Source organism: Pollachius pollachius (assembly GCF_949987615.1).
Source record: "Pollachius pollachius genome assembly, chromosome: 14".
Lineage (NCBI taxonomy): Eukaryota > Metazoa > Chordata > Actinopteri > Gadiformes > Gadidae > Pollachius > Pollachius pollachius.
In genome coordinates, this window is record NC_136947.1 from 15,480,007 (window position 1) to 15,497,449 (window position 17,443).

Sequence of the window (17,443 nt, forward strand, 5' to 3'; positions counted from 1 at the left end):
ATACCTGCAGACACGCACGTCTAAGCACGCACAAAAACACACACACACGCAGGCATCCATTTGTATATGCATATGTAAACATGTACACACACAAATGAAAAATGGACACACACACACACACATGCTCAAGCACACACAAGAACACACACTGGTACACGCACATGCACAAACACGCACACACACACACACACACACACACACACACACACACACACTGTTCCTTGAGATGACATGTACACAGCACAGCTCCATTATTGTTATTATTACGTTGAGCTGTGGGCTACAGCACCTTAGCACATAATTCCCCCACCGACCATACATCTTGTCAACAACAAGGCCAAGTAAGCGGCGTATTCAGCAGCGGGGAAATAAAACACTGCCTGGTGCCAAAGGAGACCTAGCTAGGCCGCCGATCCCCACGATTGCTTTCTCCACACAAACCCAATTAAATCCAGGGACACATCCACAAGGTGTCCCCGTAACAGGGTTACACCTTATTGGAAGGATTGAGGTTGTGCTGAAGAGGGGGAATCGGGGGGGGGTAATGCACTCACCCCTGGGTGCAGTTTTTGTGGCACAGCTGGCAGATGTTCCTGGTGTCTGCGTACTTCCAGATGCGGCTCTCGTCCTTCCCCTGCAAGTCCTGGGGACAGCGGGACACGCAGAACAGGCCGTCCTGGAGGTGGGCACACTTGGTGCAGTTTCCAGGACCCTGGATGTGAGAAGGAGAGGTGATGAAGACGGAGAAGAGGAGAAAGACGACGATGAAGGAGAAGATAAAGAGGAAGACGATGAAGACGGAGATGACGACGAAGAAGAGAAATGAAATGAAGAAGACGACGGAGAAGATGAAGAAGAAGAAGAAGAAGAAGAAGAAGAAGAAGAAGACAATGAAGACGAAGAAGAAGGGAGATAACAAAGCATCAATAGTCGGCTCCTCCCAGAGAAGCTGTAGTCGTGGTGTAGCTCAGTGTTCATTTTGTTTCGTTAAACTCTACAGAGTACAGTTTGAAGGCCTGTTCATTCGTCAATGATTCTTAATCCCAAGGGGGCTTTACCTCGTTAAATAAAGGTCAAATAAATAAAACGTTAATAGCAAAATGCATCGACATGTTGCTCCCAATTTCAGAAATAGTTGACACACACAACACAAAAGAAAATGGACTGCCGTCCAGAAGGCATTGGTAGTACGTGGACAAGCAGTTATTGAGGTCATGGCTGTACTGGGACGGTAGGGTTTGGTTACAGAGGGCCCACATACTGGAGCACTGCAGGACGCCGTTCCGCTGAGAGGTTGACATTCAGAGTGGCACTTCGAGCACGTTTGATTGAAAACAGCTTCCCGTGGGTCTCTGTGGAAAAAGTACAACAACAATAATATGATAAGTAATGTAGCCAACTCTAGGAAACGTTTGTAAAATAAATAGAAAATGTAAAAGCCATGAACCCAATATAAGGGCAGTAGTTAAATTGTAAGCATGAAATTAGACAAGATTCAATGTTTGACAGACGTTGTCTAAGACAAACAGTTAATGAGTACGCCAGCTCTGAGGTTTGGCTGGTCAAGCGCGACAGCCGGGGGCCGTGTTATATATGAAAGAAAAGGGGGATGAGAGAATACCGAAAGCCAATTCCCCTTATCTTCAACAGGAAACAGTTGTCATGCTACCACTATTTTTCAAGTAGTAAACTGAAAATGGACTCTTTAAGGAGTGAACCGCAGCATTCACAAATCTGACACACAGATCGGACGGTTTATTAGTCAGAAAATCAAGGATAAAGGAAAAAACAACATGTTGGATCGGAAGGGGGTTTGAGTAGGGTCAATAAGAGCGACCCTTCCTCCTCCCCCTCCCCCTCCACCTCCTCCTCCCTCCCCCTCCTACTCCTCCTACCTCTCCTCCTCCTCCTCCCCCTCCTCTCAATCCTGCTCCTTTGCCTCATACTCCTCAACCTCCTCCTCCTCCTCCACCTCCTCCCCCTGCTCTCCATCCTCCCTCCTCCTCCTCCACTTCCTCGTCCTCCTCCTCCTCCTCCTCCACCTCCTCCCCCTCCCGCTCACCTCCCCCCCCCTCTCCATCCTCCCTCCTCCTCCTCCTCCACCTCCTCCTCCTCAACCTCCTCCACCTTCTCCCCTTCCTCCTCCCTCCCCCTCCTACTCCTCCTACCCCTCCTCCTCCTCCCCCTCCTCCCCCTCCTACTCCTCCTACCCCTCCTCCTCCTCCTCCCCCTCCTCTCACTCCTGCTCCTTCGCCTCCTACTCCTCAACCTCCTCCCCCTCCCACTCACCTCCTCCTCCTCTCCATCCTCTCACCTCCTCCTCCACTTCCTCCTCCTCCTCCTTTTCCTCCTACTCCTCCCCCTCCTCCTCCTCCACCTCCTCCCCCTCCCGCTCACCTCCTCCTCCCCTCCCTCCTCCTCCTCCACCTCCTCCTCCTCCTCCTCCTCCTCCTCCCCCTCCTACTCCTCCTACCCCTCCTCCTCCTCCTCCCCCTCCTCTCACTCCTGCTCCTTCGCCTCCTACTCCTCAACCTCCTCCCCCTCCCACTCACCTCCTCCTCCTCTCCATCCTCTCACCTCCTCCTCCACTTCCTCCTCCTCCTCCTTTTCCTCCTACTCCTCCCCCTCCTCCTCCTCCACCTCCTCCCCCTCCCGCTCACCTCCTCCTCCTCTCCCTCCTCCTCCTCCACCTCCTCCTCCTCCTCCTCCTCCTCCCCCTCCTACTCCTCCTACCCCTCCTCCTCCCCCTCCTCTCACTCCTGCTCCTTCGCCTCCTACTCCTCAACCTCCTCCCCCTCCCGCTCACCTCCTCCTCCTCTCCATCCTCTCTCCTCCTCCTCCACTTCCTCCCCTTTCCGCTCACCTCCTCCTCCACTTCCTCCTCCTCCTCCTTTTCCTCCTACTCCTCCCCCTCCTCCTCCTCCTCCTCCACCTCCTCCCCCTCCCGCTCACCTCCTCTTCCTCTCCCTCCTCCTCCTCCACCTCCTCCTCCTCCACCTCCTCCCCCTCCCGCTCACCTCCTCCTCCTCTCCCTCCTCCCTCCTCCTTCTCCTCCTCCTCCTCCACCTCCTCCTCCTCCTCCTCCTCCTCCTCAACCTCCTCCCCCTCCTCCTCCTCCTCCTCCACTTCCTCCTCCCTCCTCCTCCTCTCCCTCCTCCCTCCTCCTCCTCCTCCTCCTCCTCCTACCCCTCCAGGATGTTGCAGGCGTCCACACAGCTCCCGTGGCGGCTGAAGTTCCGACAGGCGAAGCACATGTGGGGCCCCGGGCCCCAGCAGCCGTCCTTGGTGCACTTTACGTCGCAAGTGTTGTTCTGCTGGGCTGCGGAAGCACAAGGCAGGCCGACGATCAGAAAACACGCCCCGCCAATCAGAGAGGCAAGGCAAGGCAACCTTATTCATATTGCGAAGCACTCAGTGTGCTTCACATAGAAACATCGTCGGACATAAAGCGATGATAGCTCACTGTTATTAGGAATTGTATTTGGTCTGAATTGCTTTTATTGACGTCACTTTTCTCTCACATTTCCCGTGATTTGAACGAGGTTTTGAACCAGTCTGTGACTGGTGATGAGCTGCCGATGATATAAAAATTGATTTTTTTATATCATAACATAATGAAAGGGGATGAATTCAACGCACTACAGTCGTTTGCGGCTAGGTTGTCCTGCACTTTGGCGGTCTGCTTGTGCGACTTGAAGAGCCCCTTCCAATGGCCCATGCGGGTGTAGCACAGCTTGTGGTTCTTTGTGATGAACACGTCTCCGTCGCTGACCTCCTTCAGGGAGCGGAGGCCCAGGTGAGAGATGCCCACCGTGGCGATCACCAGGCTACGGCCCATCCTGTAACACGCCGAGAACAAGGGGAGGGGAGGCAGGACGTGAACGAACGGGCGGTGCTGGGAAAAGGATCCCGTTGGATGACGCAATGATCTGCGTTCATTGCGTCCCCCCAATGTGGTACAGCTGGGGGGGGGGGGGGAACCTACCACTTGGTCCTCCCCCTGATGATCTCCAGGTTCTCAAAGGGGCTGAGTGATGTCATGTTCTCTGGCCACGTTTGGATCAATAAAAACCCTGAGCGGTGGTAAAAACACAAACGATCACAAGGCAGGAATCACCCGGCAGCTACAGATGACTAATGACAGGACAGCCCGATAACAGAGCAGGCGGTTGCTAAGGTGAGGTTGGGGTATACCCGTATTACGTACCGGTGATTTCTCTCACTGTTTTGAACACATTGAGCTGAGCGGGGTCCATTTTGGGTGTTTTGGTGAAGTCATCGCTAAAAACAACAACAACGACATACACATCTTTAGCGATCAACTATCCGGCCACAACTGTGTGTTTACAGCACAAGGTGCTAATGGGAGTTGCTGTTATTTCTGATATCCAATCTCGAACCCTCACCCATGGATAGACGTGTGGATGAACTGGATGTTGCCATTGATCTTGGTGCAGTTTCTGAACGAGTCGATATTGGAGGCGTTGATGGAGATGATGCTAGTAAGATTTCCCATCCCGAGTCCATTGCACACTGTAAACGTACACACAGGCACGCACACACATACACACACACACACATGCACGCAAACACAGTAAAAAAAAAAAAAAAGACATGAACCACATTGAACCCTCATGCAATATCTTTATAGACCACAACTCTTATATCTTTATAGACCACAAGGGCAACCTGAAGTTCAATACAGTTGCTTGAGAGATTCCAGGTGTGGCAGCACATAACACCACGAGGAGCACAACGATGAGCTCCGTCAATGTTATCGTAATGACATCATGGTAAATAAATGGAGCGCATTTAAATAGCGCTTTTCAAACCAGTGGCCATCGGAAATGCTTTCCAATTATTGCCCGACATTCACCCATTCATACAGACATTCACACACCGACGGCGGGGTCAACCATGCAAGGCGACAGCCATTCCCGTCTGGAGCAGTGAGGGCGAGGTGCCTCGCTCAGGGACACCCCGACACACAGCTAGGAGGAGCCGGGGACCGAACTAGCAACCCTCCGGTTACTAGTCAACCTACTGTACCACCTGAGTCACTCCCGCCCCATTTCCCGCCTCACCTTTCGGACAAAGTCCGTCACACTTGGTGCACTTCCGGACGCCCCCCTCGTCCACCTCGTAGGTGTTGCCGGTGCACGTACGCACGCACGATCCGTGGTCAGTCACCACAAAGTTATCTGAGGACCCACATGGGGAAGACTATTAACACACCAAAACACAGAAGCTGTTGGTCTCACGCATCCATACAGCATTGACTGACTGGCTGGACTCGGTGACGCTCTGTGTTATAATTGCACACAAGGGAACAGCTTGTTCGAAACAGTTCTAAACAGATGCAGTTGTTGCATTAACACGTTCCCTAAAACTCAATCATTTTCTTATCCCGGCTAGAATAGTTTATCATTAAACTCGGTAGGAGACAGCGCCTACTGATTGTTTAACAGGCAGAGAGCAATCCTAAACGCAAATGGAGGGTGATTCACAGACTTATACGTGATGTATTTCCTTTTAGCAAAGGGAATATTTCAGCTTTTATGTTTACCTTGGCTATCTAGGACTAAGGCAATATCAAAGTTCACGGTTCCTGTGCCAGATATACATTTTGTGTTAACCAGCAGCCATTGGAGGACATTTTCTATATAAGGATTATATGATCTATTAGGTATAGCATGTATAAGCATTGCATTGGTTTGGCTTAAACAAAACCCTAAGGTTGAACTAAAGGTAAAGGCAGTCAGTGGAGCTTACGGGGGCAATTCTTGACACAGGTGGCCCCAAAGTTGTATTTCCCGTTGGGGTTGGGCACCAGCTCTTGGAGGTTGGGCTCGTAGGTCAGGAGGCTCGGACACGAGCCCTTGCAGGTCCCGTCGTCCTGGAAGTGCAAGCAAGCCTGGGAGGTGGGGGTGGGGGGCGGGATCAGAACAGAGTCCACCACTAATAATAACACAGCATTCCTCTCCGGAGACCTCACAGCTGTACCGAGAGCAGGAACAGCGTCCCTCACGCAGGCCAATGTCAAACAAACCCTCCCTCACATCAGAAGACCTTCCGCCCGGGAAACGCTCAACTCTATTTGTTTCTGATCAGAATAAAGCCAATAAAAAGAGGGGCTTAGGGGTTCTTCTTGCTGGGGTCTTAGGGAGCGTCACACACGGGATCCCTGTGCTCCAACAGTGGTGCCGCTCTCACCAGACAGTCGGTGGCCTTGGGCCCGGTGCAGCCCGCAGCGCAGTGGTCGTTGCAGCAGTCGCTGGGCGAGGTGCCGTTGCACCTCCGGGTGCACTGCTGCGCGCAGTTCAACTTGGTCACTGGAAGAGAAGGACACACAACCCTGCTGATTTGCATGAGTAACGGTGTGTGTTTGTGTGCGTGTGTGTGTGTGTCTGTGTGCACTATTTTGCATATTTGATCATATTATAACTTGTATGCAAAGAGATTTGCGCTCAATTTGCATTGGATCAAGTGAAGGAACCACTCACGGATCTGACAGTGGTCAGGACCAGAGGCCCAACAGGAGCCGTTATAGCAGCTGGAGTGACACTTTTTACCTGCACAAGGAGAGAGAGAGTGTAAGTCATTAGAAAGATCGAGTTACATACATACTGTTCCCATGTGTGTGATGTGATGGAGCCCTCACAGTTCTGGTTCTTGCTGGGCGCGGGCAGCTCCATCTTGGGCTTGTTGTCGTAGTTCACGATGTCCCTCCACTGGATCGTCTCCATGTTGCACAGCTGGTTGCTGGCGAAGCGCACGCCCCCCTTGAGGATTTCTTCCGGGACAAAACGGGGCGGAAAAGAGAGAGAAGCGTGGGTTAGGTCGGTGCTCTGACACCAAGCGGAGAGGTTGAGGGTTTGATCCCCAACCCTTCCGATTGCCAATCTGTCGGCATTCTGGAGCAGTATGCGCCAATATGACCTGCTTCTGAATGAGATTAGTTTATAAATCAAAAGTCTGAATTCACACTAGGTTTGCCTTGGAAAAAACTCAAAGAGCTTATAAATCATAAAATAGTATAAAGAATTGTAAACTTTAAATAAACTGTACATTTAGCCATTTTCGTTTTTTGTTTTTCTTTAAAAAACGTAAAAGCATAAAATAATCTCAATCTCAATCACATACAGTACTTTAGAGTAGAGAGTGAGAGAGGGGGGGTAATATAGAGTAGAGAGAGAGAGAGAGAAGGGCGGGGGTACTACAGAGTAGAGCGAGAGAGAGAGAGGGGTGGGGGCACTACAGAGTAGAGAGAGAGAGAGAGAGGGGTGGGGGCACTACAGAGTAGAGAGAGAGGGGGGGGGGTACTATAGAGTAGAGAGAGAGAGGGGGGGGTGGGGGTACTATAGAGTAGAGAGAGAGGGGGGGGTACTATAGAGTAGAGAGAGAGGGGGGGGTACTATAGAGTAGAGAGAGAGGGGGGGGGGGTATCATAGAGTAGAGAGAGAGAGAGGGGCGGGGGTACTACAGAGTAGAGAGAGAGGGGGGGGGGGGTACTATAGAGTAGAGAGAGAGGGGGGGGGGGTATCATAGAGTAGAGAGAGAGAGAGGGGCGGGGGTACTACAGAGTAGAGAGAGAGGGGGGGGGGGGTACTATAGAGTAGAGAGAGGGGGGGTTGGGGGTACTATAGAGTAGAGAGAGAGAGGGGGGGGTACCATAGAGTAGAGAGAGAGAGGGGGGGGTGGGGGTACTATAGAGTAGAGAGAGAGAGAGAGAGGGGTGGGGGCACTACAGAGTAGAGAGAGAAGGGTGGGGGCACTACAGAGTAGAGAGAGAAGGGCGGGGGTACTATTGAGTAGAGAGAGAGAGGGGGGGGGTGGGGGCACTACAGAGTAGAGAGAGAAGGGTGGGGGTACTATAGAGTAGAGAGAGAGGGGGGGGGGTACTATTGAGTAGAGAGAGAGAGGGGGGGGGTACCATAGAGTAGAGAGAGGGAGAGGGGGGTGGGGGTACTATAGAGTAGAGAGAGGGGGGGGGGGGATACTATAGAGTAGAGAGAGAGGGGGGGGGGGGGGTACTATAGAGTAGAGAGAGAGGGGGGGGTACCATAGAGTAGAGAGAGGGAGAGGGGGGTGGGGGTACCATAGAGTAGAGAGAGAGAGGAACCCACCCTTGAGGCTGATCAGAGGCAGCTCCTGGGTGCCCAGGCCCATCGGGCCGATGGTCTTGTTGAAGTTAAGCAGCACGGCTAGCGCGTAGCTGCCCTCGTACAGCGAGTGGCCCCGGATGATGCGCAGGTTGTCCAGGGGGATTCGTTTCGCCGTGTTCAGGGCGATGAGCACGTAGCCCCCCACCTCCTGAATGGACTGGAGCACACAGGGGAGGGACATGAGTCAGGACTCTCTTTGGCCGGTTCATTTTGTCCCTCTTATATGATTATTGCATCAAACGGAGGTATTCAACCCAAGAGAAGGTCATTTGCGGGAGTGTGTAAAGCTTTCAGGAGGGGATTTTAATAGGTGTATTTCTACAGAAGCCCCTACAACGCACCATTCTACACAGATTTGAGCCAGCCTGCCACCATATTTGTTACCATTAATCTCAACAAATCGACGAACACCCGTCGGGTGTCTTTCCCCCTGCTTATAAGCAGGTTAGTGTAGTGAGGAGGGGGTTCCCACTCCCGGCACCAACTGGTTCCCTTCGTGTCCACCAGGCCAGATGTCCGACCCCCTTACCCGCTCATGAACCACTTAACACACGTCAGAGTTCACTGGAAATGGCTTAGGATGAAAGTGTGTATGCGTGTGCTATTACATCACAGCCTTGGGTTTCCCAGCCTTGGCTTTCACACCTGCGTCCACCGAAGTCGGGGGGGATCCGACGACGTGTGAGGTCATGTGTTATGAACCACTGTGCAAAACTTCTGTTGCTAGGGGAGCCGTTCGGGAAAAGGCCTCTCTCTTAAATCATCAGCCCCAGAAACGAGAGGGGAACCAGGGGCAGGGAACCTTAGGAGTGTCCCCCCGACCCACAGCCCACGGCTCCGCTGGCTCACGCCCCGTCAAGACCACCAAAGAGGCTCAGAGTGGAACGGAGAAGGAATAAACCGTTCAACAGCTGTGGTGTCGTGGTGTGTATAGGAGTGTGTGTCCGTGTGTGTTGACGTGACAGTAATGGTGATTTACGCTGGCGTTTCTTGCGAGCGTACCCTAAGCGGCCTGCCATGCCCGCCCGCTGGTGAAGCCCAGCAGAGTAAGGACTAACATGCAGCTCCTCTCACCGCCTATAGGGGCCACGGGAAGGAAACGCAGAAAGACCCGGACCCATTCGAAGTCTAGAGGAAAAAATGCGATTATGCTATTCCAAAGCAGATCGTTTTTTCTTCCTCGTTCCGATAGGATCTCAGTGGCTAGTGGCTTTTAAAAATGGACAGTTTGAGGTAATTAAAAGTTTCTCGAGGGTTGAATATAAATGAGCTTTGGCCGTTGACTATTGCTGGGCGTCCGCCATAGAAAGAGGAACCACAACCCCCAGCGGTCTTGTGTGAACCAACGGAGGACATCCCGGACGCTGCGGCCATATGGTGTCTACCTATACCGTACCCTTAGGAAGGACAGGTCGTGGTGATCCTCCATGTAGGTGACCTCCAGGTTCTCCAGCACCACGGTGCAGTTGCTGTACGTCTTCAGCATGTTCAGGTAGTGGTCGTCCTTGGAGCCCAGCAGGTTGAACTTGTTGGTGATGCCCTGGCACACTGCGAGGAAACAACACACAAATCCCGCATTATAATCATGTCCCAGAGAGCGGGGGAGGAGGGGGCAGGACGGCCCCTAGTTTTCAGCCCAAATATTCTGGGTTCGAACCACTATGTCCGCAGCCTACCCGTATCCTTGAGAAAGGTACTAAACCCAAACTTGATCATTGATGGCATTAACCCTCTGCCAAATAGTTCATCATAAAATATATGAAGAGATCCATCATGCTTTGCATGTGTAGAGTCACATATATCACAGCAACATATTCAAGACAAATGCCTCGGTATGGGTAACCTGCTTGGCAATAATTCACATTCTGATGCTGATATGCCAAGATAACACGCAGCCTTTCCTAATAGGAAATGGCTTGCAGAGTTTATGTAACACACTGGGTAGAGAGGAGTGTGTATACGTATGTGTGTGTGTGTGTGTGTGTGTGTGTGTATGCGCGTGTGTGTGTGTGTGTGTGTGTGTGTGTGTGTGTGTGTGTGTGTGTGTGTATGTGTGTGTGTGTGCGTGTGTGTGTGTGTGTGTTTGCGCATATGTGTGTGTGCTTGTGTGAGTGTGTGATTGGTCTGCACAGTCATTACTTGGCCCACTCTCAGTGGGAAATTTCTGATCTGGGTTGCATCTGAAAGGAACTGGGGGGGACTGGGCAGATTCCAGCACTGCAGTACTACACACTGGCTCATGAGTCAAAGGGAGCTGGACGTGGTAGTCCCGGCAGCCGGCTGGATCTTTCCACTGCTCTTCCTTAGCTGGATATAACAACCAGCGCAGCCTGCGCCTCTGCGCCGCCTCTTCTGAGGCAGACGGCAACTCATCACAGATTCCATAACCATCGTCAGCTTTCCAGGGAACGACGTGACTGTTCTTTTAAACATTCATAACACATTGATATTCAATTAAGAATTGTACTGATTCCCTTCTAGTAAATGTTAATTAGCCTGGCTGATAAAACCCCTTTAGGGTTTTATCTGACTAATATAAGTTTTAGAAGGGTAAGTTATTGCTAGCTATTCACCACAGCTTCAACCTGGCAATTGATCCCTGAACTTTCTAAAAAGTTCAGGGATCAATTGATACTGAAAATAACAAAGCAGCCATTGATCAACATAGGCGAGTTGGACACACCTACGTCTGATAAAATCAGGCATTACACAACACAGTATGTTTGTATAAGAAGGTCAGTACTAGTGATAAGCCCAATACACAAGAGGATCATTCACAATGTAAAGGAAACCTTTACAGTGAATGTGCTAAGGTTCTGTGTGTGTGTGTGCATGTTGGTGTTTGTGTGCCTACGTGTGTGCATGTGTGTGTGCGTGCGTTTGCAGGTGTGTGTGTGTGTGTGTGTGTGTGTGTGTGTGTGTGTGTGTGTGTGCATGCATGTGTGTGCGTGTAGCTGGGCGTGTATGTGACTAATTGGAAATACTACAGTTTTTAACCTTGTCCCTCCTAGCTGGTCAGACAGGTTCTGACTGGCACTTGAGAAGGAGGCCTGGATTGAGCTGTCTATAGTCTGAGTTCTTATTGTATCCCGCCATTTAGAACACACACACACACACACACGCTGACATGGGCTACACACGCTTACGTACACATACACACGCACACCTTGCGTACGACTGGTGTGCTTCAAAAAAGATGAATGCATACAGTTAAGTATAGATGAGAGCATGACTGGTAGTAAGCAGGATATGATAGTCCTTGCATGGAAAAATCACCGTACAGTTCACGGCACACATTCCAAAACGTGTCTGCACTCGACAGCAAGTTGAACTCCACAATTTTTCGCAACGATGTGGACACACCTCATGCGGTTACTTTTTATTCGATGTGCGAGCGATGAAGTATTTTACCCCCCAAATCCAAAACAACACCAAGATGGCGGATCACTTTGTTCACCCTAACACCAGATGTCCGTCCCTACTGCAGAAATATGACAAGATTCTTGTTTTGCTCATTTGTTGTTTTGACCAGATGACGGGGGAGGGCGGGGGGAACCAGGGATCAGTGAGAATTAGCAGCTAACAGCTGTCTTGCACCACCACGTGCTTGTCCTTCCTCATTACCCACAGTCCCCGAGGGGGGGATGCCCTGACATGAACCCCCCGAGGGTTGGGCCGCCGGACTCGCTAACGCCTCCTAGGCAACCGCGGCAGACAGGGGGGGGAAGAAAGATGGCCGCTTTAATTATCCAGCGGAGGGCAGCCAGATGTAGTCATCGCTGTAATTATTTCCCACATTGACATTTGAAAACTGTGATGAACATGAGGTCATCATTAGACCACAGCTGGAATATGAACGCAATGAAATACAAAAACAAGCAAGGAGAATTGAGCGGGAATGAAATGAACACCATGGCTCTCTTGTTGTCTGACTCCTGACTGAAGAAGAGCTCAGAGATACAAGGTACAAGGTACAAGGTACAAGATTTTTTATTGTCATATACACAATGGAAACATAGTTTGCACTGGGCAATGAAATTCTTAATTTGCAAGTTCCCTTCACACAAAATATACTTAAAATAAAGTAGATAAATAAACTAAACTACTAAAAAAAATCTGTACAAAGAGCAGAATTTAGTTAAACAAAAACAGTTTAACGTGAAAAAAGTTAAATATAAGGTGCTGTTTAGCATGTGCAATGTTTGCATACAGCAGAAGGCCCTGAAAGACATTGAAATATAGAAGTTTGAATATATACATTGGATATTGAATATTATTAGTAGATAAGTATATAGTGCAAATGAAGGTCACAGTTGAAAATAAATACAGTTCACAGTATTGAACATAGTGCAAACACAGAGTGTCATCAGTGTTTGAGAGAGTCATTCAGCAGCCTGATGGCCTGTGGATAAAAACTGTTGGTAGTCTGGTTGTTCTGGCTTTCATGCTCCTGTAGCGTCTGCCAGATGGTAGCAGTGTGAACAGTGTGTGCTGGGGGTGTGTAGTGTCCTTGGTGATGTTGTGTGCCCTCTTTGTGACCCGGGTGTTGTAAATGTGGTGAAGTGATGGGAAGGCTGCTCCACAGATGTATTGTGCAGTTTTAATCACACGTTGGAGAGCCTTCCTTTCCTGTACCGTGCACTTTCCAAACCACACTGTGATGGAGTTGCTCAGGAGGCTCTCCACTCTACACCTGTAGAAGTTGCTGAGGAGTTTGGATGACAGTCCAAATTACCTCAGCTTTCTTCAGAAGTTAAGAAAGACTTGACTTCCGCTGCTGAGACTTCTTGGCAATGTGCTGGGTGTTGTGAGGCCAGGAGAGGTCCTCGCTGATGTAGGTGCCGAGGAATTTAAAGGCTTACACTCTCTCTACCTGAGTCTCGCCGATGTGTAATGGACTGTGCTGGTCTCTCCTCTTCCTTGGGTCGATAATCAACTCCTTAGTCTTCTATGTGTTTAAGGAGAGATTATTTGTGTGGCACCAGGACACCAGCGGGAGGGTTAATGAACTCATATGTAGGTTGCCAACGTTTGTAGTTATGCAAATTATGAGCCATAAATATATATATAATAATAATGATGAGCCATAAATATTCATGAGAGTTGGATGCATGCAAACTTGTACCTAAAGACTTTCAACAACAAACTCTTCCTGCAGCTGAGATTTGGCCTCTTTGTATGCAGAAAACAATATGTAAATATTCTCCTGCATACGGTTGTTTATTACTCCAGCGATGTTTTATGGTTCATATGACCTGATTATACACAGCAGTATTCTCCCTTCCTTATTGGAAATCAGCACAGGAGACAGAGATAGGGAGAGAGAGAGTGGGAGTTTGAGAGAGCGAGAGAGAGCGAGAGACTTGAGCTGACGTCTCCATGAGCACATAGCGTATACACAGTGTGAATACGTGTCCTGTTGAGGATCTGCACTGCCATGTGTACTCCCTTGATTTCTGGACCACAGGACCAGAGGGAGAGGGAGGGAGAGAGAGAGAGAGAGAGAGAGAGAGAGAGAGAGAGAGGGAGGGGGTGAGAGAGACAGAGCGAGAGAGAGAGAGAGCAATATCTAATAAAAAGCAACAGAAAAAGAAAACTGAAGAGAGCGAGAGAGAGAATGACTTCGTCATGAGAATGCGCTGTGTACACCCACACACACAGACACGCACAGGCACACACAGATCGACCATAACTCATTGCGCCATGATGCAAGACTTCCTAGCAACTGTGAGGCAAACCAAACCTTGGGCCTGGTTCGATCTTGACTCATCCAAGAGAACACAGTAAAAACCCCAACTTGACCCCGCTCCAGACCATGGGTGTAACATGGGCTGACGTCAGCGGTAGCGTGACGCAGCACCAGAGCTGCATTGCTCCACTTCCGCCCGCCTCTGACAGCACGTCTCGTCCAAGAGGCTGGGACAAGCCCATCATTTACTCACCGCATGGGCAGCAGTATCTGCATGACTGATGTGTCAGGGTGTATGTGTGTGTGTGTGTGTGTGTGTGTGTGTGTGTGTGTGTGTGTGTGTGTGTGTTGGTATGTGTGTCTGTGTGTCTGTGGTGTGTGTGTGCCTGTTTGTGCATGTTAATGTTTCAGGTTTGCTGTCAGGATGTGTGTGAGTGTGTGTATGTGTGTGTGTGTGTGTGTGAGAGAGTATTTTTAAGAGGTTATCAGAGTTAAACTAAAAGTTTTGACTCTGATTTACTTTCCTGTAATGAATCTCAGCAGGATTAATTACAGGAAGCATCGGGTTTTGAATTCGATTGCTCATCATGTTCCATTATTTGCTATTATATAATGAATTGTTGCCGTCAGTCATGCCACCCTATCTTTGTTTGCATAAGAATGCTGTGTGTGTGTGTGTGTGTGTGTTTGTGTGTGTGTTAACTGGCAGTGATGGATGCCAGCGCAGGGTACACCCTTTGGCTGCCAGCACTGAGCGGCGCCCAACAGAACACGATAAAAAAACCAAACCGACCGGCTCATTTGTCATGTAAGCTCACTGCAGCATGCGGTCACACACTGCTTTCTGATGTTTGCCTGTGGACAAGTATTGGACGTTTGAGGGTGTGGGTGTGTGGGGGGATTTCTTTTTGTTTCTCCGGGCTATAGGACACACAAGAATTCCACAAGTATTCTGCCAGAGGCTGAGCTCGTTTTGCGTCCAACATTTTCAACGGCCATAATGAATAAACTTTATAGAAAAATAATGCGTTAACTAGATGTGTTTATTTTGGCGTGGAGGGGGTACCATTCAGGTTACAAGCCCCCAGAGCTATTTCTTAGGGCATTTGCAAGTGAAACCTGATTTACCTCTATTTTCACAAGAGTCATAGGGCCATGAGACGTATTATGCAAATGTACACACGGTAAAGTGAGCCACTGCAGTGAACCAGATATTCAAACAACCCGAGTAAACATATGATATTGAACTTATCGTAAGTGGACTCAACAAACATTCCCACTTTTCTCCAGCTTCTGGCTATTAGAGTAAAGTTCCAACAAGTTGTCAGCGATGATATATCATCATCATCATCATCATCATTTCAAAAGGCCCATCTAATGACTTCCTTTGTTGAATTGGGCCCACTCCTTTACATTTCAGGCCATCAGTGGTCTACTTGACCAAAAAAGACAACAGAAAATGGCCTAGACTCATTCTCTTCCTCTCAGTCACGGGCCCAGATTTGATTAGACCCGCGTCCAGAGTCTTCTTATTGCATTGTCCGAAACCCTATACATAATTAAAGGGAAGCAACATGGCTAATTGACATTGTTGTTTATTTCGCTCCCCTGAGTTAACGAAATCACCGGCGAGCATCTTGGATAACCAAATCGTCAGCGCGGGCTTGGGTGTTTAAAACAAATCCATGCTGAGATGAATTACCCTGTTCAGACAGGCATTCCTGTTCAGACAGGCAACACTTAAACAGTAACAGTAATAAGGATTATTCACTTGATCATGCAGATTATTGGAAGGCTGAATTAAACATTGACAACAAATATTGAAAATATATTTATAGTACAGGGGGAGGGGGGGTGGATCAAAGTAAAAGGTTTGGTGTTCAAACCCCCATGAAGGCCGTCCACCTGTCCTTTAGTAATTCTTGAGCAAGGTATGTCAGGTACATCTTATCCCTACCTGCTCATCAATGACTTCTATCTAAAAGCAACTAAATCAACAAAACCCGGCCATAAAAACCTACTAACTACTAAATAGTTGATTGTTGGCCCTCTTCAATACATGGGTATTGACCCCCTCTAGAAGCGGGGAGGGGGCAGTCGCATTCCCTGAGGTTTCCAGGGCCAGAGCCTGGGATTCGAGGGAGATGCATAAACCCACAGACAGTGCTACCAAACTCCGGAGGAAAATAGAGCCCTTCCTGTGCTTCCCACTCCGGGCGGCTCTCCCGCGCTCAGGATCGCCCCGGCCCAGCGGAAGCGCCGTCGTCCAATATCACGGGGACACATTTTTTGGATAGATAGATAAGGGAGCGGAACTAACACCCGTGTGCAGGCCATATCTTGTCCCACTCGTGTGCTGTTCTCTGTACTCTGACACTACTCTTTGTAGTGTGAGGGGAAGGGAAGGGGAGCAAAGCGCTGATATCCTGCTCTCTGTTGTCTAGATTGGAGGGGAAGGGATGGGGAATAGGAGGGGGGCCCGTCCTCCTCTGCGTGGGAGATGCCTCAATCCCTCAGAGAAAACATCGCGGGGCCCCTTGGAACAAAAAAGAAGAAAAAGAAGAATCCTCTCCTATAGAGGAGAGGATGTACGCTCTCTCCCCTTCCTCCCCCATTTCCTCCTCCTACTCCTCCTCGTCCCCCCATGAATGGAGGGCTGCGAGCCCCACTGACATGGCAGGAAGTTGATCTTGGTATTGGGGGGGGGGGGGGGGGGGGAGTGAGTCACCGCTCCTATGATGCTACAACAGATGCGAGGTGACTTCCCCTGGGATGAAGGATGGGAGAGGGTACTTTAAATTGTATTTATGTTTCACAGCCAATTTTTGTTGTGCGTGTGTGTATGTGTATTCGTAGTTTGAGCAAGTGCGGTAACCACTCTCTGTCTCCAACTATGCATACACACCCACCCACGTGGACACACACATGTTGAGGAAGAAAGGGGGAGAAAGCGAGTCAAAGGGGTTTTTTTTTGCTGTATTTTTAGCCTAACAACATGTGGGAGGCTGCCTACTTCTGTCAGAGCCAGCGGAGGGGATGGGAGCCTTTCAGCTCCTTCCCTCGATGTGGAAAAAATGTCTGACCTGACGGTGCTTAACCCCAGCTGTAGATCACAAGCAAATTACCGCCCCCCCCCCCCCCCTCCCCCCACCTCACACACACATACACACACACACCCCCACCAACTGACCTTTCCCCCCCACCCGGCCCCTAAACACCAGCACAGCACTGCAGAATAAATCACCTCTAAACAGAACCCATTCTAAACAATTAAACCCACCAAAGGCCGCTTGCTTGTACCGAGCGTGGCCCTGGTCTGGGGGTGGGGGTGGGGGGGGATTTAGCTCCACGCCGCTAAAAGCTTCCCCAAAAGTGACCAAATAAAGAGCAAAAAAGGGCCGGTGTTTACACGGCCCCTCGGGCAGAGCACTCTCCGGCGGCGAGTGAGACTCTCCAGATACCTGCGGCCCCGTCCATCACGGTGTTTACTCTCGGGGGAAAAAAACGGTGCACACTGCTGCTGCTCTGCCGGCCGCCGCCGCCGCCGCCGCCGCCACGGCCGGTCCAGGGGCTGCGTCCAAACACATGG

The 17,443-nt window shown here is 50.0% G+C and overlaps 1 protein-coding gene across 1 annotated transcript in view; it reads right to left on the reverse strand.

Annotated features, from left to right (window-relative positions):
• The window catches only part of egfra (epidermal growth factor receptor a (erythroblastic leukemia viral (v-erb-b) oncogene homolog, avian)), a 46,537-nt gene that overhangs the window by 15,472 nt on the left and 13,622 nt on the right, over nucleotides 1-17,443 (reverse strand). Inside the window, exons 2-15 of the mRNA XM_079750771.1 lie at nucleotides 9,562-9,713; nucleotides 8,127-8,322; nucleotides 6,662-6,793; nucleotides 6,504-6,572; nucleotides 6,214-6,332; nucleotides 5,773-5,914; nucleotides 5,085-5,201; nucleotides 4,407-4,533; nucleotides 4,208-4,281; nucleotides 3,986-4,073; nucleotides 3,640-3,839; nucleotides 3,187-3,319; nucleotides 1,262-1,352; nucleotides 555-712 (exon numbers count right to left, since the gene is read on the reverse strand). Of these exons, the coding sequence (XP_079606897.1) occupies nucleotides 555-712; nucleotides 1,262-1,352; nucleotides 3,187-3,319; nucleotides 3,640-3,839; nucleotides 3,986-4,073; nucleotides 4,208-4,281; nucleotides 4,407-4,533; nucleotides 5,085-5,201; nucleotides 5,773-5,914; nucleotides 6,214-6,332; nucleotides 6,504-6,572; nucleotides 6,662-6,793; nucleotides 8,127-8,322; nucleotides 9,562-9,713 (1,798 nt within the window). The remainder of the gene's footprint in view (nucleotides 1-554; nucleotides 713-1,261; nucleotides 1,353-3,186; nucleotides 3,320-3,639; nucleotides 3,840-3,985; nucleotides 4,074-4,207; nucleotides 4,282-4,406; nucleotides 4,534-5,084; nucleotides 5,202-5,772; nucleotides 5,915-6,213; nucleotides 6,333-6,503; nucleotides 6,573-6,661; nucleotides 6,794-8,126; nucleotides 8,323-9,561; nucleotides 9,714-17,443) is intronic.